The 25416-nt window shown below is 35.1% G+C and overlaps 1 protein-coding gene across 7 annotated transcripts in view; it reads right to left on the bottom strand.

Annotated features, from left to right (window-relative positions):
- SCLT1 (sodium channel and clathrin linker 1) overlaps positions 1 to 25416 on the bottom strand; it is a 201144-nt gene that overhangs the window by 61561 nt on the left and 114167 nt on the right. For 6 of the 7 annotated variants that reach the window (XR_005532488.1, XR_005532487.1, XR_005532489.1 and 3 more), the window contains 3 exons: positions 19063 to 19240; positions 14773 to 14871; positions 5694 to 5765 (listed from right to left, as the gene is read on the bottom strand). Coding sequence is in view for 4 of the 7 variants with exons in the window: in XM_039256271.1 (XP_039112202.1) it covers positions 5694 to 5765; positions 14773 to 14871; positions 19063 to 19240 (349 nt within the window). In the remaining 3 variants the exon portion in view is untranslated. The remainder of the gene's footprint in view (positions 1 to 5693; positions 5766 to 14772; positions 14872 to 19062; positions 19241 to 25416) is intronic. The other variant, XM_039256272.1, reaches the window with a different exon arrangement.

Below are 25416 nucleotides of genomic sequence, written 5' to 3'. Positions count from 1 at the left end.
GGTAACAGTCCTTTGTCATTATGTCTTTCGCAAGTGTTTTCTCCTAACCTGTGGTCTGAATTTTCATTCTCTTGACAGTATCTTTCACAGAGAAACTTTTCATTTTAATGAAGTCAAACTCATCAATTATTTCTTTCATTGATCATGCCTTTGATGTTGTATCCCCAAATTCATTATCAAACTCAAGATCATTCAGGTTTTCTTCTCTGTTGTCTCCTAGGAATTTTATAGTTTTGCGTTTTACATTTAGGGTTATTCATTTTTGAGAGACAGAGAGAGACAGAGCATGAGCAGGGGACAGCCAGACAGGGAGGAAGGCAAAGAACCTGAAGCAGGCTCCAGGCTCTGAGCTGTCAGCACAGAGACCAATGTGGGGCTCAAACTCACGAACAGTGAGATGAACTGAGCCGAAGTCAGACGTTTAACTGATTGAGCCACCCAGGCGCCCCAGGATTATGACCCATTTTGAATTAATTTTTGTGGAGGATGTGTCTAGATTCATATGTGAATGTCTAATTGTCCTAGCACCATTTGCTAAAAAGACTATTTTTGCTCCACTGTCTTGCCTTTGTTTCTTTGTCAATGATCAGCTCACTGTATTTATGTGGGTCTATATTTTACTCCATGCTAGGTTCTATATTTTATTTCAATGATCTATTTGTCTATTCTTTCACCAATATCACACTATCTTGATTACTATAGCTTTAGAGTAAGTCTTGAAATCTGGTAGTGTTAGTCCTCTTTCTTCCTCTCCTTCAGTATTGTGTTAGCTATTCTGGGTCTTTTGTCTCTCCAGATAAACTTTACAATCAGTTTATCAATATCCACAAAATAACTTACTGAGATTTTGGCTGGGATTGCACTCAATCTATGGATCTGGCTATGAAGAACTGACATCTTGACTGTGAGTTTTGAACACGGATTATTTCTTCTTTTACTTCTCCTTTGATATCTGTCATCAGAGTTTTCCTCACACAGATTTTATATTTTGTTGGGTATATATGTTTTTTTATATGCTAAGGTAATTGGCACTCTGTTTTTAATTTAAAATTCCACTTGTTCATTGCTGGTGTGTGGGAAAACAATGGACGTTTGTATAGTAACTCTGCATCTTGCAACCTTACTATGCTATAATTGCTTCTTTGTTCCATGCTTCTTTATTTTTTTGAGTTTTGGGGGATTTTACTTTTATTTTTTGAGAGAGAGCATACAAGAAGGGAAGAGGAACAGAAGAAGAGGGAAAGAGAGAGAGAGGGAGGGAGAGACTGATTCTTAAGCAGGCTCCATGCTCAGCGTGGAGCTTGACATGGGGCATGATTCAATGACCCTGGGATCATGACGTGAGCTGAAATCAAGAGTCAGATGCTCAACTGACTGAACAACCCAGATGCCCCTCCCCTTTTTTTGATTTTTCTACATAGACAATCATGTCATCTGCAAACAAATTTCTTCCTTCCCAATCTATATAACTTTTATTTCCTTCCAAATGGCATTAGCTAGAACTTCCAGCATGATGTTGAAAAGTAGTGGTAAAAGGACACAACATTGCCTTGTTCCTGATCTTAGTGGGGAAGCTTTTGGTTTCACAGCTGTAGGCTTTTTGTAGATATTCTTTATCAAGTTGAGGAAGTTCTCCTCTGTTTCTAGTTTACTGAGAGATTTTATCATGAAATGGGGGTTGGATTTTCTCAAATGCTTTTTCTACAGCTGGTGATATGATTCCCATGTGATTTTTTAATGTAGATATTAATAACAAGGTTGGATCACACTTCTGAATCTGGTGAATGGCATATAAAGAATGGTATATTATACACTACGCATCTCTCTACACCCAATCCACTATTTCACTGCCAAATGACTGAAAAAAATATTTGGTTAACCTCAAATAACAAAGTTAAAATGAGACAGAAAGTTGAAACCTTTATAGAGAAATATACTAATTCTATTAAAAATTCACTGTAATACTAAAGAATTTATTTATTATTTTTTTCTTTCACAGTTTATTGTCAAGTTGGATTCCATATAATACCCAATGCTCATCCCAACAAGTGCCCTCCTCCATGCCTATCACTCCCCTTCCCCCTTTCCCCCCGTCAGCCCTTAGTTTGTTCTCAGTATTCAAAAAAAGAAAGTATTTAAAATTACTATTATTAAAAAGATTTCATGGATATTTGCTATTAATCACCACCAACATTCCTACCTTTTGGGCATGATATGATCAAGTGATACTAGACATTTTTTCAAGTACTCATGGAGTATTTCCAAAATCACACCCTACAGTGTACCATAAAGAAAATGACAACAAATATTAAGGATCAATATCATACAGACTATAAGCTATGGCTCCTATTTAAGTCTTATTATTTAATTCAAAATTAGACTTCTAAAAAATTCACATATCCAAAAAAGATCATATTGAATTTTTCATTTTATTTGTATAAAATATGGGCATTTATAACCAGTCTTTTTACTATTTGCTGTAGATTAAAGTTCATTCTATTCATTTTGAGAGATAGAAATCAGGGTAGGGGAAGAGAGAGAGGAGATAAAGAATCTGAAGCAGGCTCAACACTGTCAGCCTAGAGCTGAAGTGGGGCTTGATCCCATGAACCATGAGATTATGACCTGAGCTGATATCGAGAGTTGGATGCTTAACCAATTAAGCCACCCAGGCGCCCCACTATTTACTGTAGTTTAAAAGTACTCTCTCTTATTTGGCCGAATTAAAACCTTGAGTATTAAGAGAAACTGTAAGAGAAATAAAAGCTCTGTTGCTCTCCAAAGGGAGACATGTGGGCAGAGGTAGACTGGCTCTGGCCTTTTCTAAAATCTACCAAAAAAAATCTGCACACTATTTTAAAGTACAAGTTTTTCTCCTTCCTGCAAGCATAACTTAGTTGGGGTTGGCTAAGTATACTTAACTTCCCTCCTTGACTTCATGTTTGTGGTACAGGTGATAAAATTGGTACTTATGAATACAAATCAATAGCCAGTATCAGGTTATTATGTCTCAAACCATAGTCTGAGTTTCTGAGTTACCTAAGAAAATCTGCTTTATAAAGTAGTTGAACATTCTTCCTTCAAACATATTTCTTAATGTTTAATATTTCAAACACTTTTCAATTATTCAGTATAGTTCCCCATGGAATCAATATATCACCTAATATTTAATATCTCTAGAAAAATCCATTTTGCTATGTAGTATAACTGTTTCACTATAAATCCTAAGAAATACAATATTTTGCTCTAGATTGAGTTTATATAGCTCTGGTTGTTACACAATTAAGAATTATTTTTAAAAGCCTTGTAGATATTATCTAACACACATTCTTTTGGGAAAACGGAAAGAAATAATGTTCTTGTCCTTCCCGTGTTTACAAGCCATTAAATGATCCTGGACTGGGGTAAGACTTTCTTCTAAACTGTCAATCCGGACATAGCTAAATCAGTCCATGTAAGAGAACAAGCAAAACAGCGAGGTAATAGAAGAGGAAGTAAAACTTGAAAACAAAAAAGAATTAGACATGACTATTTGGCCACACTGCATCCCATTAATTTTACTTAATGATCCTACATTCTTCAAACAAATAATATTAAACAAAAAAATAACACTGTTTTTTATTCTATTACTCTCAAGACCTGTACACAGTGTAGACTAAAGTCTCATTACGTACATTACAGAGTCTGCAGAATGTGGAAAAAGATCTGTTCTTTCCTTCAGAGCTGTTTAAATATGAGTCAATGCTGGGAGCCACACTGTCCTCGCTGGATGACAGTCACAGCGAGGAAATGGCAGCGTTTGCACAGCTTCTGCCATGAGAAATGAAAACTGGTATCTCCTTCTGCTACTACTGGCTAATGCTGGAAATGAGGCTGCTGGTATTGACCAGGCCTCACAATATTCCAGATCAGACCGATATTCCCCACACAGATTGCTCATAAGGAAAGGCATATTCCTGCCATTTCCAAAGAGATTTCAGATGAAAACATGGTGGATGATTGTTAAAAGGCTCTTCCTAAGGGCCTTGCAGATCCAAGACTTACATAATAAAGGGGGCTTGAGTCTAGCCCTGAGACAAAGAGCCTAATTTAGAGTTAAGGGTAGATATCCACCCCCACCCAATTGTTTCTGCCTGGAGAACTGGCCGCCCCCCACCTCAAGGCATTTATTATCAAGTATTTGGAGTGACTTAGTCTGGCTTTGAATATGCTGATTGCTCCCTGTGGAGGAACCTCTTGAGGAACTTCTTTCTTGATTATGGGAGCAGAGGTGTCTCCTGAAAGATCTGTTTGACCCCTGCTCACAGAGAAGTAACCTCACCCTTTTAGGCTAAAAACATTGTCTGATATGCTGCATCTAAATCACCTATCTCACTATTGATAAAGGTTATGCATTAGTCTTCTACAAATCTATGTTCTGGGAAATTCTTACATATCAAAGAAGTTTGTCATCAGAAATCATTGTCTAAGGCAAATGACACTTCTGTGCCATCCCCCAAACACTTATAAAATAAAGTTGAGCCCCAGTCAGGGCGGGGATGCCTGCCTGGTGACAAGAAAGACTCTCGGGCCTCTCTCACCCCTCTCTCGCTGACACTGTCCATCCTTCAGGGACGCCTGGACCCCGGCCGGAGCCGGTCTCCGACAAGTCAATAAGTATTTATTAAAATACATACTGTGAAAACATTGTGTTAGGCAATGAAGATAAAAGAAGGCATAAGACTTTTCTACTTCAAGGTGTTTATAATCTAATTGGAAAAATAAGATTTTATACAGAAAGAGAGAAGAGGAGGGAAGAAAGGAGACAGGAGACAGAAAGAGAGAGAACTAACATAATGTAACATATTTGTTACAAGACATAATTCGTTGCTGAGTTTTGTAGTCAGCATTAAAAGTGATATACAGATTCAGAAAGGATTAGTTTGTGAAGTTGAAAATATCTTCCCAATCTCTGAAAATTCTTGCACGTTCATTCCTCTGTAATCAAGGTTATTAAATTCCATTCCATCAAATCTTAATGTTAAATTTACATATTTAATCTCACCTCTAGTCAAACAAGTACTCTTTTTCCTTTCTCCTCTTTGCCTATTTATTCTTCAGTACTTATTTCTTTTGGGAAGCTTGTCTTTCTTCTATCCCACTGGCATATTTCTCCCTACTCCCAGATGAACCTAGTATGTGGTAGCAGCTGCAGATGAGTGCTTCACAGCACGCTGTGCATTGTCAAAAAAAGTAATAGTAAAATGTGATAAATGCGATCTATCTTTCTCTCTTAGACCACAGTCTCCAAGATTACAGTTAACGTGTTTGTCTTGATTCTTAATCTTTTCCTAGCATCTAGCATAGTTCCTGGTTTAATAAGTATCTTCTGAATGGAGAAGAATGTGCATTATAAGATATATTAAAATGTATCCTGGTCTTTAAAATAAGCAATATTCAGGTTGCCCGGGTGGCTCAGCTGGCTAAGCGTCCAACTCTTGGTTTCAGCTCAGATCATGATCTCGTGTCAGGCTCTGTAATGACAGCACGGAGACTGCTTGGGATGCTCTCTCTACCTCTCTCTCTCTCTCTCTCTGCCCTTCCCCTGCTCGCTCTGTCTTTCTCTCACTCTCTTGCTCAAAGTGAGTAAATAAACATTAAAAAAAAAAAAGGCAATATCCAGAAGAAAATATCAATACAGTCTTCTAACCTACCATTTGAAGGGCTGAAAGTTCTTCTGTTAGTTGAGAAATCTGTACATTATACTGTTTTCTTGTACTTGCAATCTGTAATTAAGACATGCATAATCGTTTAGGTTCACAAAAATTAATATCCAATATTTAGGATGATAATTTTGAGAAAAAATAAAATTGTAACTTCTATGGCATAAAAAATAAATAAGCACCTGAGTATTAAAGAGTCAAGAATTATTTTTAATTTTTTTAATGTTTATTTTTGAGAGACAGAGAGAGACACCAAGTGTGAGTAGGGGAGGGGCAGAAAGAGAGGGAGATACAGAATCTGAAGCAGGCTCCAGGCTCTGAGTTGTCAGCACAGAGCCCGATGTAGGGCTTGAATTAAAAAACTGTGAGATCATGACCAAAGCCAAAGTCAGCTGCTTAGCTGACTGAGCCACCCAGGTGCCCTTAGAGAGTCAATAATTTATCACAACAGTGGAAGAAGAGTGAATTTCTAATAAAATTTATCATATTTGAAGTGAAAACTGGCAACATTTAAAAATATTTACATACTAATCCCTTACAGATAAAGTAATCATAGGTTAATAATAAATAAAATTTTATGAAAAATAAGTTCATTTTCCAAAATAAAAAATGTTTTAGAAGAATGGTATTATTTTATATTTTTATAAATTTCCTTAATGTGTGGCTCAACAAGGGGATAGCTAGATCCACATTATCTACTTCTGTGTTCAACCTACTGTTGTGTTCTTGCATATCATCAGCTTCTAGAAAACACCACTGCATACTCATCCGAAAAAGAGTATAAGAAAACAGTAAACTAGAGGGGAGTGGGGAGATGGGCATGGAGGGGGGCACTTGTGGGGATGAGCACTGAGTGTTATATGGAAACCAACTTGACAATAAACTATTTGTAAAATAAATAATAAATAGATAAATAAATAAAAAGAAAACAGTAAACTATAATTATGAAAGTAGGTGTGACCTTCCATACTCTCTGAACAACACTTTAAGAACAGCTGCCATAGAGCAAGTCAAGAGAAAAAACTGAATTACTAAAAATTAGTAACTTTTAAGGCAGTTTTGTTTTATAAAAAGAAAAATATTTTCATATTGCATAATTTTCAATACTAAGTGAATTACTTTGTGAGAAAAACTCTTATTTAATTAACATTTAAATTACTTCAAAAACAGTATGATTTATGTGTACAAAATATTTTGAAGAATTTGTTACATCTCATCAAGATGGCTCCTATGACAATATATTTTTCTAATAACTACTCATACTTTTTAAAAAGACTAAGGAGGGAGGAGGAATAAAGAAGGCAGAGCAGCACGGAGATCCTGAGCTTGTCTCATCCTTGAATGCAGCTAGATCAGCACCAAACTATTTTGAACACGTAAGAAATTGATCAGCTGATTAATGCAACAATCTGCATAATTTGAGTTTGTCCTTAACCTATTAGGAAAGATAGCTCAGGGTTGCAATAGACAGATCTACAGAAATTTGGCAGGCCAGAAAGGAGTGGATGGATATATTCAACATGCTGAATCGGAAAATTATGCAGTGAAGAAATCTTCATCCAGAAAAGCTGTCATTCAAAATAGAAGGAGAAATAAAGAGTTTCCAAGACAAATAAAAACTAAAGGAGTTCATAACCACTAAAGCAGCCTTGCAAGAAATTTTAAGAGGGACACTTTGAGTGGAGAAAAGACAAAACAAAAAAGATCGAAAGCAACAAAAACTAGAAAACACCAGAGAACATTACCAGAAGCAACAACTCTACAGAGAACACAAGGGCAGTAAATCTGTATGTTTTAGTACTCACTCTAAATGTCAGTGGACTAAATGCTCCAATCAAAAGACTCAAGGTATCAGAATGGATAAGAAAACAAGACCCATCTATATGCTGCTTATTAGAGACTCATTTTAGACCTAAAGACATCTGCAGATCGAAAGTAAGGGGATAGAGAATAATCTATCATGCTAATGGTTGTCAAATGAAAACTGGAGTAGCCATACTTGTATCAGACAAACTAGATTTTAAAATAAAGACTGTAACAAGAGAGGAAGAAGAGCATTAAGCATTATATCATAAGTAAGGGGTCTATCCATCAAGATCTAACAACTGTAAACATTTATGCTCCAAACGTAGAAAACCCAAATATATAAACCAGTTCATCAAAAACATAAAGAAACTCATTGATAATACTATAAATAGTAGGGGATTTTTACACCCTATTTGCAGCAATGGACAGATAATTCAAGCAGAAGATCAACAAGGAAACAATGGCTTTGAATGACACACTGGACCAGAAGGACTTAACAGATATATTTAGAACATTACATCCTAAAGCAGAAGAATGCACATTCTTCTCGACTACACATGGAACATTCTCCAGACTAGACCACATACTGGGACACAAATCAGCTCTCAACAAGTACAAAAAGATCAAGTGCATACTTTGCATATTTTCAGACCATAACACTATGAAAACTGAAATCAACCACAAGAAAAAATTTGGAAAGACCACGAATACTTGGAGATTAAAGAACATCCTACTACAGAATGGGTTAACCAAGAAATTAAAGAGTCAATTAAACAGTACATAAAAGTCAATGAAAATAAATACACAACAGCCCAAAAACTCTGAGATGCAGTAAAGGCAGTTGTAAAAGGTAAGTACATAGCGATCCAGGCCTTCCTAAAAAGGTAAGAAAGGTCTCGAATACACAACCTAAACTTACACCTTAAAGACCTGGAAAAAGAACAAATAAAGCCCCCAAACCAGCAAATGAAAGGAAATAATAAAGATGAGAGCAGCAATCAGTGATGTCAAAATCAAAGAAACAGTAGAACAGATCAATAAAACCAGGAGCTGTTTATTTGAAGGAATTAAGAAAATTGATAAACCCTTACCCAGACAGATCAAAATGTAAAAAGGAAAGGACCCAAATAAAATCATGAATGCAAAAGAAGAGATCACAACCAACACCAAAGAAATAAAAAAAAAATAATAAGAGAATATTATGAGCAATTATATGTCAACAAACTGGTGAATCTGGAGGAAATGGATAAATTCCTAGAAACATAACCTATCAAAACTAACCCAGGAAGAAATAGAAAATCTGAACAGACCCATAACAAGTAAAGAAATTAAATTAGTAATCAAAAATCTCCCGAAAAATGAGTCCAGGGCTGGGTGTCTTTCAAGGGGAATTATACCAAACATTTAAAGAAGAGTTACCACTTATTCTTTTAAACCTGTTCCAAAAAATAGAAATGGAAAGAAAACTTTCAAACTCATTCTACAAGGCCAGCATTACTTTGATTCCAAAACCAGACAAAGAGCTCCTACTAGAAAGGAGAATTACAGACCAATTCCTCTGATGAACATGGATACAAAAATTCTCAACAAGATACTAGCAAACTGATCCAACATTACATTAAAAGAATTATTCACAACAATCAAGTGGGATTTATTCCTGGGATTCAGGGCTGGTTCAATATCCACAAATCAATCAATGTGATACATCACAAAAATTAGTTCTATGGACAAAAGACTGAAATGTAAGACAGGAAGCCATCAAAATCCTAGAGGAGAAAACAGGTAACAATCTCTTTGACCTTGGCCACAGCAACTTCCTACTTGACATGTCTCCAGAGGCAAAAGAAAGAAAAACAAGAATGAACTACTGGGACTTCATCAAGATAGAAAGCTTCTGCACAACGAAAAAAACAATCAGCAAAACTAAAAGGCAACTGATGGAATGGGAGAAGATATTTGCAAAACGCATAGCAGATAAAGGTAGTATTCAAAATCTATAAAGAACTTATCAAACTCGACACCCAAGAAACAAATAATCCAGTGAAGAAATGGGCAAAAGACATAAATAGACACTTTTCCATAGAAGACATCTAGATGGCTAACAGACACATGAAAAGATGCTCAACATCACTCATCAGGGAAATTTAAATCAAAACCACAATGAAATACCACCTCACACTGGTCAGAATGGCTAAAATTAACAATTCAGGCCACAACAGATGTTGGTGAGGGTATGTAGAAAGAGGAACCCTTCTGCACTGCTGGTGGGAATGAAAACTGGTGCAGCCTCGCTGTAACAGTATGGAGGTTCCTCAAAAGAGTAAAAATAGAACTACCCTACAACCCAGCGATTGCACTACTAGGTATTTGTATCTAAAGGATACAAAAATACTGATTCAAAGGGGCACATGCACCCCAATGTTTACAGCATTGCTATCAACAATAGCCAAAGTATTGAAAGGGCCAAATGTCCAACCACTGATGCATGGATAAAGAAGATGCGGTATATATATTCAATGGAATATTACCCAGCAATTAAAAGGAACGAAATCTTACCACTTGCAACATTGTGGATGGAACTAGAGTGCATTATGCTAAATGAAATAAGTCCGCCAGAGAAAGGCGACCAGAATATGATTTCACTCATAAGTGGAATTTAAGAAACAAAACAGAAGAACACAGGAGGCAAGCAAAAATAAGATAAAAACAGAGAGGGAGGCAAACCAAAAGAAACTTTTTTTTTTTTTTAATTTATTTCTAGGAGAGAGAGAGAGAGACAGCGTGAGCAGGGGAGGGTCAGAGAGAGAGGGAGTCACAGACTGAAACAGGCTCTAGGCTCTGAGCTGGCAGTCAGCACAGAGCCCGATGCAGGGCTCGAACCCACGAACTGTGAGATCATGACCCAAGCGAAAGTCGGACGCTTAACCGACTAAGCCACCCAGGCGCCCCAAGAAACTCTTAAATATAGAGAACAAACACGTTTGCTGGTGGGTTGCTGGGTGAGGGGATGGGGTAAATGAGCAATGGGCGTTAAGGAGGGCAGTTGTTGGGATGAGCAATGGGTATTATATAAAAGTGATGAGTCACTAAATTCTATTCCTGAAATCATCATTACACTATATATTAACTAATTTGGATTTAAATTAAAAAACAAAAGCACCATGAGGATTATTGATACTGATACTATCATTAGTAAACATACGATCAACAAAGATTTTTGGAAAATTTCTAGATCTTATAAAATAGATTATTTCTAAAACATTATGTAAACCTTCTTTAGAACACTTACAAAATTGACATATATTTTATTTGGTTAATTAATAGAAGTTACCTTTCTGAAGACCTGACAAACATATGTGGGTCCATTTTAGCTCTATTTCAGATTTTGATGTAAACTTTGCCTATGAATAATTATATGAAAGATCAATTCATCCTATGGATGGGTCAGTGATAATCAGTTACTATTTAGACAAGTTTGAGTGTTAGTGACTGTTTAGAGTGGTATAAATGTTATTATCTCATTAATTCTCATCAACAATCTGCTTAAGTAGTTAGTATCCTCATTATAGATGAGGAAGATTAAGGCACAGAGAAATTAAGTCATGAAGGTTTCCAGAATGTAAGTTTTGGTTTCTATGAGCCCAGTCATGTCCACTTGTCTGTCTCTCACATAATTTTTTAAAAGTGTTTTTTTTTACCATCTTGAAATGATATGCAGCCAGCATAAGGGTTATGACCATAGTCATATATATTTTTTGAAACGTTTTTACAATACTGTTGATAAATTCAGTGACTTAAAAGTGTTCTACTTTTTAAAAAGACCGTGTATAACTACTGAGGCCGATGGTATATCATCAGTAAAATTATATGCTGCAGAGGTCATAGAAAGTTTTTCTGATGTTGGTATCTGATAAAATATACTGTAAACTTTGCTATGGGAGCAAATACATTTATCTGGGAGGTAGGTAGTTTAATGTGGTTGGGGTTCAGAAGTCTGTAAGGGAACTAGAATCCCTTCTCTTACTCAACTTCACTTTCTTTCATTTTCTTTTATAGTTTGTGGACAGTAAGGATATCTATAAAACAGAGAGTAAGGCAAAATAACAAGAGATAGAAACAGAAAAGGCCAGTGATGGTACAAATATTGCCCAACAGGATGAATATAATTTTGGCTACCAACTTAAGCCATGCCTTAAAATAAAAAATCAAAATCAAAACCAGAATCAAATAACTCTTTTTCACAAATTAAATTTTACTTGAGAGAGATCTGAGAAATAGCTATTTCTATGTTTTAAAAAAATAAGCTATTATCATATTTTGTTCAGTTTTACAGCCAGAACATAAATATGTGATAATTTATTCATTATACTTGCTGTAGTTAATAAAAAAATACTTTTTAAGTCATTAGATGTAAGTTATTCCCAATTCAAAAGATTAATTCTACATACTTGGAGGACATGTCAAATTATAATAAATGGGACAATTACTACCAATACAGCTGAAAATTTTCAAACATTAAAAAATGTTTTAAAGTGTAAGTGATATAAGGAAATACATATATGTTCCATAAAACCTTACTGTAGTCTGTTTATAAAAATAATGCCTACTCTTGAAATTCCACACCTGCAGAATTACGATATGTCGACAGTGAAAGATTCCTCATTATTCTATCTTTCAGGCTTAGCACTATTCGAAGGTTCATGTATATATCTCCAGAATTTTTTTTTTCATAGATGGTTACAACATTTGTTTGATAATTTGCAATTAAATGAAGACTTTATAGGAATGAAAACTCTACCTCTTAGTTGCTCAGGAGAAAGGCAAGTATATTAGCTTTATCTGACGAGACTGTTTAAAACAAGTTTACTTCAGTCTACCTAGGAGAGAAATAATATTGCCCACAGAAAAATACACGTAAGAAATGAGTTAACACATTTATTTATCCAGTGGAGGAATATACAGTGCATCTAACTACCCTATAGGAGCTCATTTTAAAGGAAAGGAGTATTAGTTTTCAATCGTTTATATTATTTTCAAAGAAAGGCTTTATGAATATATAGAAAATCATTTTAATGTAAATATTACAGTAAAAATGAAAAAAAAACAATAGTTTTGCTAATCCATGTCTCTGACAAAAATATCAAATAAAAAAATTACAACCAAGGCTGGTAGAAAAGTGGCTAATTCCATGTCTGAGGTAGGGAAAGTACAAGATGAGAGACAACATCATTTATGCAAAAAAGTTACAGAAACAATTTGAGAATAAAAAAGCCTGATGGTAGTGGGTTATGACAAAAAATTAAAAAGACCAATGAAACCATAGCGATATTAAAAAAGGGGAAAACTCTACCATAAAATGACAGTTAATAAATGTATAAGAATGACAGAATCATTTTTAATCACTTCTTATAATATTCATTTCAGGCAAGGATTATTAATAGATGCTCAGACCATTGGATGATAGCTTTTGGTAGAGGGCATATCTGTACAGTCTTCAAGTATCTCTCCCAGTTATTTATAAAGTATACAAATGGACAGTTCTGGTCTTACTACCATAACCATGTGGTCAAGCTCAGCTTCAATCAATGCACAATCTGACATAGCTTTCTGATGTGATGAAGTGAAGATATACATTATCACTCTGCCAGAAATGATCTGAATTGAATCAAGAAGAAATGATCCATATTTCTCTGCGCCTTCCCCTGCTTGCACACTCTCTTTCTCAAAATAAATAAACTTAAAAAAAAAAACAAAGCAAAAACCAAAAAAACCTATAAAGGATATTTTAGGGAAATATGAGTGTAGATTAAAATAATATTTGGGGCGCCTGGGTGGCTCAGTTGGTTAAGCGTCTGACTTCAGCTCAGGTCATGATTTCACAGTTAGTGGGTTCAAACCCCACATCGGGCTCTGGGCTGACAGCTCAGAGCCTGGAGCCTGCTTCCGGTTCCATCTTTCCCTCCCTTTCTGTCCCTCCCCCACTTAGAGTCTGCCTCTCTCTCTCTCAAAAATAAACATTAAATTTTTTTAAATAAAAAAAAAAAACAATACACATACCATATTTTAAGGTATGGGAATAGTGATGTGATTGTGTAGTAAAATGTCCTTTCTCAGGGGAAAAAAAAATGCCAAGGTATTTAGGAATGAAGTGTCATTATGTCTGTAGTCCATGTCCAAATGGTTGGCAAAAAAGTGTATGCATATAAAGATAGAATGGATGTGGCAAGACATTAAGAATTATCTGGCTAAAGGGTAAATAAGTGTTCACTGAACAGCATTTAACCTTTTTATGGGTTCGAAAGTTTCTAAAAATAAAAAAAATACACAATTAATGGGAAACAATTACTCATAGTGATTGAGGGTAGAGCTCAAGAATCAATAGACTTGTATTTACATCTAGTTCTGCTATTTCATAGAGGTAGAATCCTAAGTAAATTACTTATTTCAGTTTTTAAAATGGGTTTTTCATTTTTAAAATGGGTTTGTGTGGTTTCTTCCTCCACAATTCATGTTACACTTTCAAACTTTACCACACCACATATGAATTGATCCATATCCATACCAGAGAAAAGACAACCAGATATAGGTTTTCCTTGCCCCTGTATATGAACATAAACCTACATTGCTCAGTTTCAACTTGAATATGCCTTACAATTCAAACCAAGAAACAACTCATTACTTTAATAAAAAAATATCAGATTTAGTCTTGATAACAGAATAGAAAAGAACACAATTCACAAATTGTATAGGTGCCAGCATGATGTGATCAAAGTAATGCCAGGCTCAGTACAGCAGCAGAAGGTATGGGTCTAAGTTCTGGCTTTAATTAGTATATAACTTTGAGTGAATCAATAATCTCCTGTGGGTTTCAGTTTCTTTACCAGTAAAATAAGAGGTCAAACCTGATTTCTCCAGTCTTAGACTGCTCTAAGATACTGCAAGCAACAGATTTTTTTCTCTTAACTTCTTATGCATTCTAAGTTTCTTTCTGAGGCTTCTTTTTAATTTTATACTTCAGGTGTGTTAATCTTCCCTATATTCCTAGCCTAAACCTCTCTCCTCTCCAATGTCTTCTATCTCAGCCCTACTCTAGCTCAAATGGTAGGGACTACTCTAATTTTTACTTCAAATTTATCACAATTGATGCAATTAGCTGATAATTAGCTATGTCCATCAGGTAAAAACTTAGGTAGTAATTAGTCGTAAGTTGTGAAATTCTGTAAACTTGAATTTTAAATAATTTTAAAGTTTAAAAACTCCTTACCTCCTTCCTGCTTCTTACGGCAGCATCTTGCATCATCCGAGACAGTGTTTCTTTCATTTTCTCTATATCTTCTTCTTTTTGCTTCTCCTCAAGTAGAGCCTTCAAAAAATAATCACTTGATATTATTATAGATCACACCATTATTAACAAAGATAACATAATAAATGGTTAAAAAACCTATCCACTAATCACTTTGTGGAAAGCACACATCTTATTCTAAACTTCAGGGACATCCCCACTTGGAATCTTGCCTAACCTCTTATTTTCCCCAACCTCCTCACCTGACTTTATGCTAAAAATTTATTATTTTTCTCTGGTATATATTTTGGCCAGGATCTCACTCTTTTAACCTCTATAAATCTTAGAGTTATTTTCCAATTTTCCTTTTTCCTTTATCCCCTATATAAAATAAGTCATCAACTCTAGGTATTAAAGTCTTGGGTAAAAAAATCTCTTGGATTTCCCCTTTTATCTGTTATTTGGTATTATTCAAATTATGTCCCTTGTCACCTCATTCCTTGATGTTTCTATCTATCCAATCATTGTCATCTCCCAATTAAAAAATATTCTTGTAATCCTAGTTCTGTTGATTGTCACACTCCGTTTCTCTGCTTCCCTCTGGAGTAAAACTCCTCTAAATTCTGCACTTGATCATCTCCAATACTTTTTTCTTACACCGACGCCAATCAGCTTTCAACCATCCATTGTCTGTCTCCATATTAATAACCTATAAGTCAATTTTGAGTATCTATCTTTGATCCATCAGCAGCACTTGAGATAACTGATTACTCTCTTTGCTTTGCTTTACTTTCTTTATTTGGCTTGTAGCACACCACAGTATGTGTTTTCCTCCTAACTCACTGACCACTCCATTTCAGTCTGCACTGCTGTTTCTTCCTCTTCTCCTGAACTTCTTTAAAAATTACACTACCCATCAGATGGGAGACGGGTGGGATAGGTGAAATAGGCTATGGGGATTAAAGAGTGCACTTGTGATCAGCACTGGTGATATCTGGAATTGACGAATCACTATATTGCACACCTGAAACTAATAGTACACTGTATGCTAACTATACTGGAATTAAAAAAAAAAAACAAAACCGACTACCCAAGACTTAATTCCTTAATTCTTCATCTCCATCTATCCTTTGATGGTCTAATTCAGTCTCATGGTTTTAAATATTATTTATATGCTGACAACTCCCAAATTTACACCTCTAGACCAAATATCTTTCTGGGCCTGGAAGTACTCTAATTTTAGGCTTGATTGAATTTTTTTTTTTTAATCATCACATAATAAGTGGCCCTGTGTTTGGATTGTACTGTTTTCCAAAGATTCTACATACATTCCCACCTGTTTTTTTAAAATTATTTAATAAATTTCCTCCTGTTTAAATAGGTAAGCTAGTCAGAGGTTAAGAGCTGTTTTTTCTCAAGAATTAACAATAAGGTGTATATTAACTTCAGGTGTACGACAGAATGATTCAACAGTTCTATACAAGCGTACTCTTAATCCCCTTTACCAACTCTTCTATCTCCCAACCCACCTGTCCTCTCTCAACCACCAGTTTGTTTTCCATATTTAAAGAGTCTGTTTCTTTTTTTGATCATTTTGTTTCATAAATTCTACATGAGTGAAATCATCTGGTATTCTCTTTTCTCTGACTTATTTCACTTAGTATTATACCCTCTAGATCCATACATGTTACAAATAGCAAGATTTCATTCTTTTTATGGCCGAGTAATGTTCCATTGTATATATACACCCCATCCTTTTTTGTTTATTTAAATTCAAGTTCGTTAACATATAGTGTAGTACTGGTTTCAGTAGAATTTAGTGATTCATCACTTTCATATAACACCCAGTGCTCATCCCAACAAGTGCCCTCTTTAAAGCCCATCACCCACTCAGCACATCCCCCCACCCAACAACCCTCCAGCATCCTGTTTGTTTCTCTGTATTAAAGAGTTTGTTATGGTTTGCTTCCCTCTGTTCTTACCTTATTTTTCCTTCCCTTCCATGTTCATTTGTTTTGTTTCTTAAATTCCACATATCAGTGAAATCATACATTTGCATTTCTTTGACTGACTTATTTCACTTAGCATAATACACTCTAGTTCCATCCACATTGTTGCAAATGTATTTCATTCTTTTTGATTGCCAAGTAATATCCCATTGTATCTATATCTATCTATATATACCACCTCTTCTTTATTCATTCATCAGCTGAAGGACATGTGGGCTCTTTCCATAATTTGGCTATTATTGATAGCACTGCTATAAACACTGGGGTGCATGTGTCCCCTTGAATCAGAATTTTTATATCCTTTGGATATATACCTAATAGTGCGATTGCTGGGTCATAGGGTAGTTCTATTTTTAATTATTTGAGAAACCTCCATACTGCTTTCCTAAGTGGCTATACAAATTTGCATTCCAACAGTAAAAAAATGTTCCCCTTTCTCTGCATCTTGACCAACATCTGTTGTTGCCTGAGCTGTTAATTTTAGTCATCCTGACAGTGTACCACATTTTCTTTATCCATTCATACATAGATGAGCACTTGGAATGCTTCTATGTCCTGGCTATTTAAATTATACAGTAATAGCTGTTATGATGTAACCACTTTGTGTGGGAGAATGGGACAATGAGGAAATAGGGAAGCATCACAAGAGAACTATAACAGGCTGTCTTCCGTGTCTGTCTGTATGATCAGTTGACCCTTGGCTCTGGAATAAGCAACTGAAGGCTGCTTAAACTGAATGTGGGACTCCTCTAACAATTAAACAGTAAGTCCGGAGGGAGCTTAATATGCAGCCATAAACAGTCTCTTCAAGGGTCTGTTGACTTTGGACCTGAGTGAGAAGATTTGAGGGACAATGAGTGTTGTCACTACTTCTCTGTCCACTGTTGTTTACACAAAATTTTCATTTTTAGTGACCTGATGTTAACAATGTTCACATGACTGGGCTTCAGAGGGGAAAGATAATTTTGTTCTGTTCTTAACTATTCTAGCTAACTTAAGAGTTTAGAGCAATTCCCAAGCATATTAGGTCTATGTTGTGCCTTTCAACCATCCAAAGAGACAGTATCAAAATCACAGATGGGATTATTAGCAAAAAGGCACAACAAGCACTTTGCATTCCTAGTTTAAATATGGATATTATTTCTTTTTTTTTTTTTTTTNAGACAGCATGAGCAGGGGAGGGTCAGAGAGAGAGGGAGATACAGAGTCTGAAATAGGCTCCAGGCTCTGAGCTGGCAGTCAGCACAGAGCCCGATGTGGGGCTCGAACCCATGAACCGCGAGATCATGACCTAAGCGAAAGTCGGACGCTTAACCGACTAAGCCACCCAGGCGCCCCATATGGATATTATTTCTTTTTTATTTATTAGCTTCGTAATATGTGATTTATATAGGTGGTTTTGTTTTAACACCCCTCTTGGAAAACCTCTACCATGTTAAAATGAAACATAAATAAAACAAAGCATTTCCTGTGTACGCCCCATATTTCCCAGTCGAGTATTAAGCATATGTTTAGTATTCAATAAATGTTGGTTAAATGAAGTAATGATTTAATGATCTCTACATAAAGGAGGCAACAACATTAAAAACAAATCTATCCACCTGGTGACTTCTTTAAACTATACACCGTTTATATAGAAGTAAAAGAAAAACTACGATATGTGATATATAGGAATCACAATTGTTAGAGGGTTAAAAAAAAAACAGTGGCATGAAGGTTCCAGTTAATAAATCTTTACAGCTAAATTTAATTCTTGTCAATTAAGCTTTTGCTCTATTAGAGTAATTATGTAGGTGATGAAGGGGAAGTAAAGAAGAGTAAGATTAGTCTGATTCAATGAAAAAAATGTATACTTTAGGAAAGTGCTATAATAGCTTTATAAAGTATAAGACTATAGGGGGTGAAGATTATTCACATAAGGACTGGAAACATTAAAGTCTGATAATAAAAGTTCTGGGAGAGGGTTGACATTGTCTTTTAAAAAAAGTATCTTTATTTTATTATTTATTTTATTTTAATTTTGTTTCTCTATACTCAACATGGGGTTCAAATTCATGTTCTTCCAAGTGAGTCAGCCAGGTATCCCTATTTTATCATATTTTGTGGTTAAATCTTAACATGAAGAATATAGTATGTCTATCAATGGAAAGCACAGCAATATCATTTTCATGTGTTTATTCTGTAGTTACTGGTTTCCTTATTATTAGGTTATATGGAGTAATGTTCAGTATGATATTATTTGTGAACATATAAGTTTTCTTACCTGATGTTTTTGAAGGTTAGCTTCTTCTAGGAGCTGCATGCTATTTCTGGCTCTTAAAATAGCTTCGTATTTTTCATTTTCTAACTCATTGCATTTTGCTTGTAATTCTCTGGTTTGTTTTTCCAAATGTGTTTTTTGTGCTCTTAATTGAGTGGCTTCTTGGATTGCTACACAGAGTCTAAAAGTAAATAATCACATTGTGAAAGTTAAATATCTTTAAAGAAGGAAAATAGGAGATTTAGTGAATATCTAATATAGAGCAAACATTATCCTGGTTACTTTCATATGTGTTTTCTCATTTGATCTGTACAAAAGTTTTGTAAAGTCAGTTTCAGTATTTACATTTTAAAGAACAGCAGACCCAGAGAGATTAAGCATGTGATTAAGTCCATATGGCTAATAAGCCATGTGGGGCTAAGAATGAGCCTAGATATTGTGATTCTAATTATGTAACACTTTCTACAGTATCACATTACATTATACAATTACAAGACAATGTTTTAAAGCAAATCCTTAAAGAGTAAGTTGTTCTTTCTATTTATATAGTCTTTTAAAAATTTTCTTTTTGTGCTTGGCTCCCTTTTCCCACTCTCTACCCAGGTAAACCATGTTAATTTATTAATGTATATCTTCAAATATTTTTCTCCATGTTCATAAAATCATATACACACATATATGCATGTACACACATAGATATGCATGCAAAGTATATATACATTGGTCCATAGGTATTTAAACATAATTTTTTTGTGTTACAAAAATTAAGATCATGGGGAGCCTGGGTGGCTCAGTCAATTAAGCACTGATTTCATTTTAGGTCATGGTCTCACAGTTTGTGAGATCAAGCCCCAAGCCGGTCTCTGTGCCGACAGCATGGAACCTGCTTGGAATTCTTGTTCTCCCTCTTCCTCTGCTCCTCCTCTGTTCTCTCTCTCAAAATAAACAAACATTAAAAAATTAAGATCATAATATATACCCTTTTCTTCACTTGTTTTTCTCATTCAATATCTTACAGAAGAAGTCCCCTCAAGCAATACATCCAAAAGCTCTTTCTTTTCCTAGTCTGATGGGTGGAACTTCATTTCACTATTAATTTGTATATCCCTGAATACTAGAGAGTTTAAACACATTTTTAGTTTGTTAGCTATGTGAACTGCCCCCTTCAAACTTCCTCTTGATATCTTCTGCCAATTTTTTTCTGATGGGCTATTTGCTTACTCCTTTATAGGAATTCTTTGAATATTAAATTATAAATGCTCAGGTTGTTCTGTATGCTACAAATATCTTTCCCAAATATACTTTTTTGATTATTGCTGCTTACTGACTAGGAAATCTTCACTACACTAAAAATGTTCACTTTAATACAGCTAAATTTGGGTTTATTTTTCAGCTTCCAGAGTTCATTTTTTAAATAAAGACTATCTCCCTCATTAACAGATTATTGATGTAATTTCATAGATTTTCTCAAAAGATTGCTATGCCTTTAATATTTTTAACCGGTAAATCTTTAGTGCATCTGGAGTTTACTTCTGAATGTGTTTTAAGAGAGGAATCCAATTTAACTTTCTTTCAGATTGACGGGGAGGTGTACGAATACCATTAGTAACTGAAGTGAAATAATCCCTTCACCATACTAAAATATGCAAATATAATGATTTACTTATGGATTATCATGTCTCATCGATCTACATGCCTATTCTATACCCAAGTCATATCAATTTGATTATGGTTTTATAATAGGTTCTGATAGATTCTGGTATGACAACTCTTCTTTTCCTATTTATACTTCTCTTTGTTATTTTCAGACATCTTTTTTTTCTAAGCGGTGTCAGGAGAAGCATTCTCGATCCTATCCCCATGCCCACTACCCACATAGAACTACTGGGAGAAAACTTCCCTGCTCCAGCACACCTCACACTCTCTCATTCTGGGAAGTGAGAGAACTCTGCCTACCTTTTATCTATTTTTAATAACTTTTTTGTTGTTGCTATTGTTTGGTATATCTGCTTTATTCATTTTTTTAACTTTTTAAAAATGTATATTTATTTTTGAGAAAGAGAGAGACGGGGAGGAAGGAAGGGACAGAGAAGGAGGGAGATACAGAATCTGAAGCAGATTTCAGCCTCTGAGCTCTCAGCATAGAGCCTGACGTGGGGCTCAAACTCACAGACCATGAGAATGAGCCCAACAAAGTCAGACACTTAATGAACTGAGCCACCAAGGCGCCCGTCTGCTTCATTCTGAATGAAGTGAGTTAAGGTCTACTACAATTTTAATCAGGGTTCTTAGCTGCCAGTAGTAGAAGCCAACTCTAATTTAAGCAGAAAAAAGTTTATTAAAAACGATATCTGTAAGTTCACAGAATTACTGGGAGAGCTGGAAAATCCAAGTTTGAAGCTTCGTAGCAAGAAATAAGCCTAAAACTTCACCACAGAATTAGTTGATTCTCTCATAAAGAGCTATAATCTGGGGAATTACCTAAACATGGAAGGGAAATAAGATGCAGATGGCTCAAAATAATGATCATAACTATATTGTATCAAATCACCCTTTCATCAAATTTCTTAGCTTTTGCATCACATATTTAGCCAGCCTACTACTTACTATATGTAAGTTTATTAATGTATCTTTTTCAATATGGTGTCATTTTTCATTATGTAAAGTCCCTCTTTGTTCTGTTTACTGCTTTTTTACCATGAAGCCATACCTAGTGTAATATTAAGACTCATTCCTCCTTTCTTTGTTATTTATAGTTGCTAATATGCTCCACTAAAACCTTTACTATTTTTATATATTTACTTATTTATGAAAGAGAGAGAAGGAGAAAGAATCTGAAGCCCCATGTGGGGCTCAATTTCACAACTGTGAGATCATGACCTGACCCTAAATCAAGAGTTGGGTGCTTAACCTACTGAGTCACCCAAGGGCCCCTAAAACCTTTATTTTAAATTTTAAAACGAATCCTCTTCATCTTTCCTTCCTTGAGATCTTTGTTCCAGTTCATTTATCCTTTGTTTTAGGTATTTTCTAATATAACATATTGGTGGGCCTTGCTTTTCAATCAAAATCTGCAAGTCTCTGCTTTTTACTGGAATTCAGTCTTCTCATATTTTAATGTGAGGATTTATATATATGACATTATTCATTCTATTTTACTTTAGTTAAAGCACTGGTGGTAGAAAATGAAGCAGTCCCTATCTCTCTCAAAGAGGAATAGAGCACATGGCACTTTACTAGCATTAGTTCAGTCATTAGCTTTACCATGGTATCTTAAGGGTCAAGCAGAGCAAGTGACTCATGAAGGGCATATGCCAATTTCATCTCTCAAGAGCACGCTTTGTTTAGGATCGTGTGCATTCCAATCCTCAGTCAAGTCTCTCTGACACTCACCTCAAGGCTTCATAAACACACATGTCAGAAAAAGCCTTGCAAACAAAAGTATCACATGCATTCAATAGTCTAGCAGCCCAAGCAACCACTTGGCTCTGTAAAGTGATACTGGTGTTAGGAGTGCAGTGGAATTACAGTAAAGCAGAGTCAGAGCATCAGCTTCAAAATATATAGGTTTCCACAATGTTATAACATAAAAGGTGTGTTATTACTATTCTTACTCTAATAAAGGTACTTTACATGTGCTATAGCCAAACCTTGTAGGAATCCTTTTAACTTGCTAAAATTGGGTCAAGTTCCATCTTCGTAATAATGGTAACAACAAGGATAATAGCAAAAACTTGTAATAACATTCTTTGTGCTATGTACTTTACGTTAAGGAAAATATAATCCTCAGTATCTTCAACAATGCTATGAGATAGCTTATATCATTAATTTATGAGATAGGAAACAAGGTTATATTACATAAAAGATATTAGATAGGTTATATCATTACAATTATTTTATAGATGAAGACAGAAAACTACAGAGAGGATAATCAGCACACCCAAGGTTATTTATCTAGTTACTGGTGAAGCTGGAGTTTGAACTCTGTCTAGGTCCAAAGTCAGTCTTCCTAGTAAATACACTATACTGCCAAATAGAAACTTCCACTTAAATTGTACAGATCCAACCCACAGATCTATGTATCTAAAACTACACAGCAGGGGGCTGTCATTTCAATTAAACTGGAGGTCAGAAGACATACCAAAATCTAGGGTATTGAATGAAAGTTTGAATACTGAACATCAGTACTCCCAGACCCCTTCTTCAACTATGGAATACACTCAGGCTTGTGCATTTCTACTCAGCCCACAACAGAAGATTAATGAATCCTACCCTGGGAAAACTGGTTCAAGAAAGATTCTCATATATGGGGACTGCCTAAGGAAAATGCTAGCTTACTGACTAAACATAATACAGTAAAGTCTTGCAGATCTCAATCCACTTCTGCCCACTTAGCTTCTTATCTGTTTTTTGGTGTCTTAGTCTTTAATTTTTTTTAAACTGAGATATATTTGATATATAACACTGTGGTAGTTTCAAGTGTACAACATAATGATTTGGTATTTGTATACATTGGAAAATGTCCACCATAGTAAATTTAGTTAATATACACCACCACATTCAGCTACAATTTTTTCCTATGAAAACTTTTGAGATCTATTTTCTTAGCAACTTTCAAATATACAACACAGTATTATTAACTATAATCACCATGTTGTACATTACATCCCATGACTTCTTTTCTTTTATAACTAGAGATTTGTATCTTTTGATTATCATCCCCCATTTATACTCCCTCCCTGGCAAACACAATTCTGTTCTCGATGAGTTTGGTGTTTAAAAATATGGAATGCTTCACAAATCTCCATGTGGGACACCCTAATTTTCTGTATTCCAATTTTTACTATATGTGCTGCTCAAGCAAATGCTTTGTTGTCTTATTCTTAAATATCAACAGATAGAAAAGATCAGTAAGCATTTGAAGAAAGACTGATGGGCAAATAGAAAAAAAGGAATGTAGAGAGAAGAGAGATAATGCAGATAGCAGAAGAAAACCTTATTTTACATATTTAATACACTGAGCTAAGATATAATATCTATTAAATAAAAATAAGCTACTACAGAAAAAGAAACAGAAGAAACCACTCTTTAAAATAAAATTTATGATAGCTAAAATAAAATATTCAACAGATGGTACATTTGGACGGCTCAGTCAGTTATGTGTCCAACTCCTGGTTTCAGCTCAGGTCATGAGCCCATGTTCCTGAGTTTGAGCCCTGCAGTGGGCTCTGTGCTGAGAGCATGGAGTCTACTTGGGATTCTCTCTCTCCCTTTCTCCCTGCCCCTCCCCTGCTTACTCATTCTCTCTCTCTCTCTCTCAAAATAAATTAATTAAAAAAAAAGTCAACGGATGTCTAATTAGAAGAAAATTTAAAGAAACCTCCAAGAAAGGAGAAAATAAATGGAGGAATGTAAAATAAGAGGGAAAAGATAAGAAAATTAGGCAATCGACCCATAAGGTCCAATATAAAACTCATATTAAGTTCAAGAAAAAAGAACAGAGGAAAAGAATGAATAAAACTATCAAATGAAAAAACCTATAAAAATTGCTTTTACCGAAGGACGTGAATTTCTAGACTCAAGTGTCTCCAGTAAGATGCATGAAAAGAAATTCTCACTGAATATGCACACGGTGCAATTTTAGAACACTGATTATGGTGGTGGTGGGGGGTAGATGATCCTAAAATTCTTCAGAGGGAAAAGGAAAGTCAAAAAGAAAATACTGGAATTTTGAATGACATAGGAAATTTTTCCTACAGCCAAAGACTAGATACTATAAAGAAGATGTCAACATTCTAAGGAAAAATGATTTAAAACCTTGGATTTCCAATCTATGATTCATTACTCAAACAACTATGAAATACCTTTGAAGCAGGATAAAAATATTTCTAAATAAGCAACATCTTAATAAATGTATCCCATGTATACTCAGGAAGCTGATGGAGAATGGTATCCATCAAAATGGGGGTGGGGGGAGGTTAACAAAGAAAGCAGCAGCCATGGGGATGCAAAAGACAGGCTCTAACAAAGGAATGGCAAGAAGGAAATCCCAGGACATAGTGAATTAAAGTTTTAAAATGAGACTTTGCATCAGTCCTAGTGAACAGTTTGAGGCAGGGGATGGAGGGCATCAATGTATTTCTTCAAGAAAAGGATGTGATTACAATGACCTCATGTGGTTGACCAGATTGAGAGTCATTTTAGAGCTTTGGTAAGAATATTTGACCAAGAATTAGTATAAAGTACATAGAAAACTTACTATGTGAAGAAATGAGATAATTAACAAGACTCTATTTTTCATTATAATGCTTGTGGTACTATACAATTTTGAAATAATACATACATATTTCCTTTGAT

Source organism: Hyaena hyaena, unplaced genomic scaffold (genome assembly GCF_003009895.1).
Source record: "Hyaena hyaena isolate Hyena2069 unplaced genomic scaffold, ASM300989v1 scaffold_563, whole genome shotgun sequence".
Classification (NCBI taxonomy): domain Eukaryota; kingdom Metazoa; phylum Chordata; class Mammalia; order Carnivora; family Hyaenidae; genus Hyaena; species Hyaena hyaena.
This window is presented reverse-complemented; position numbering and strand designations above follow the sequence as displayed.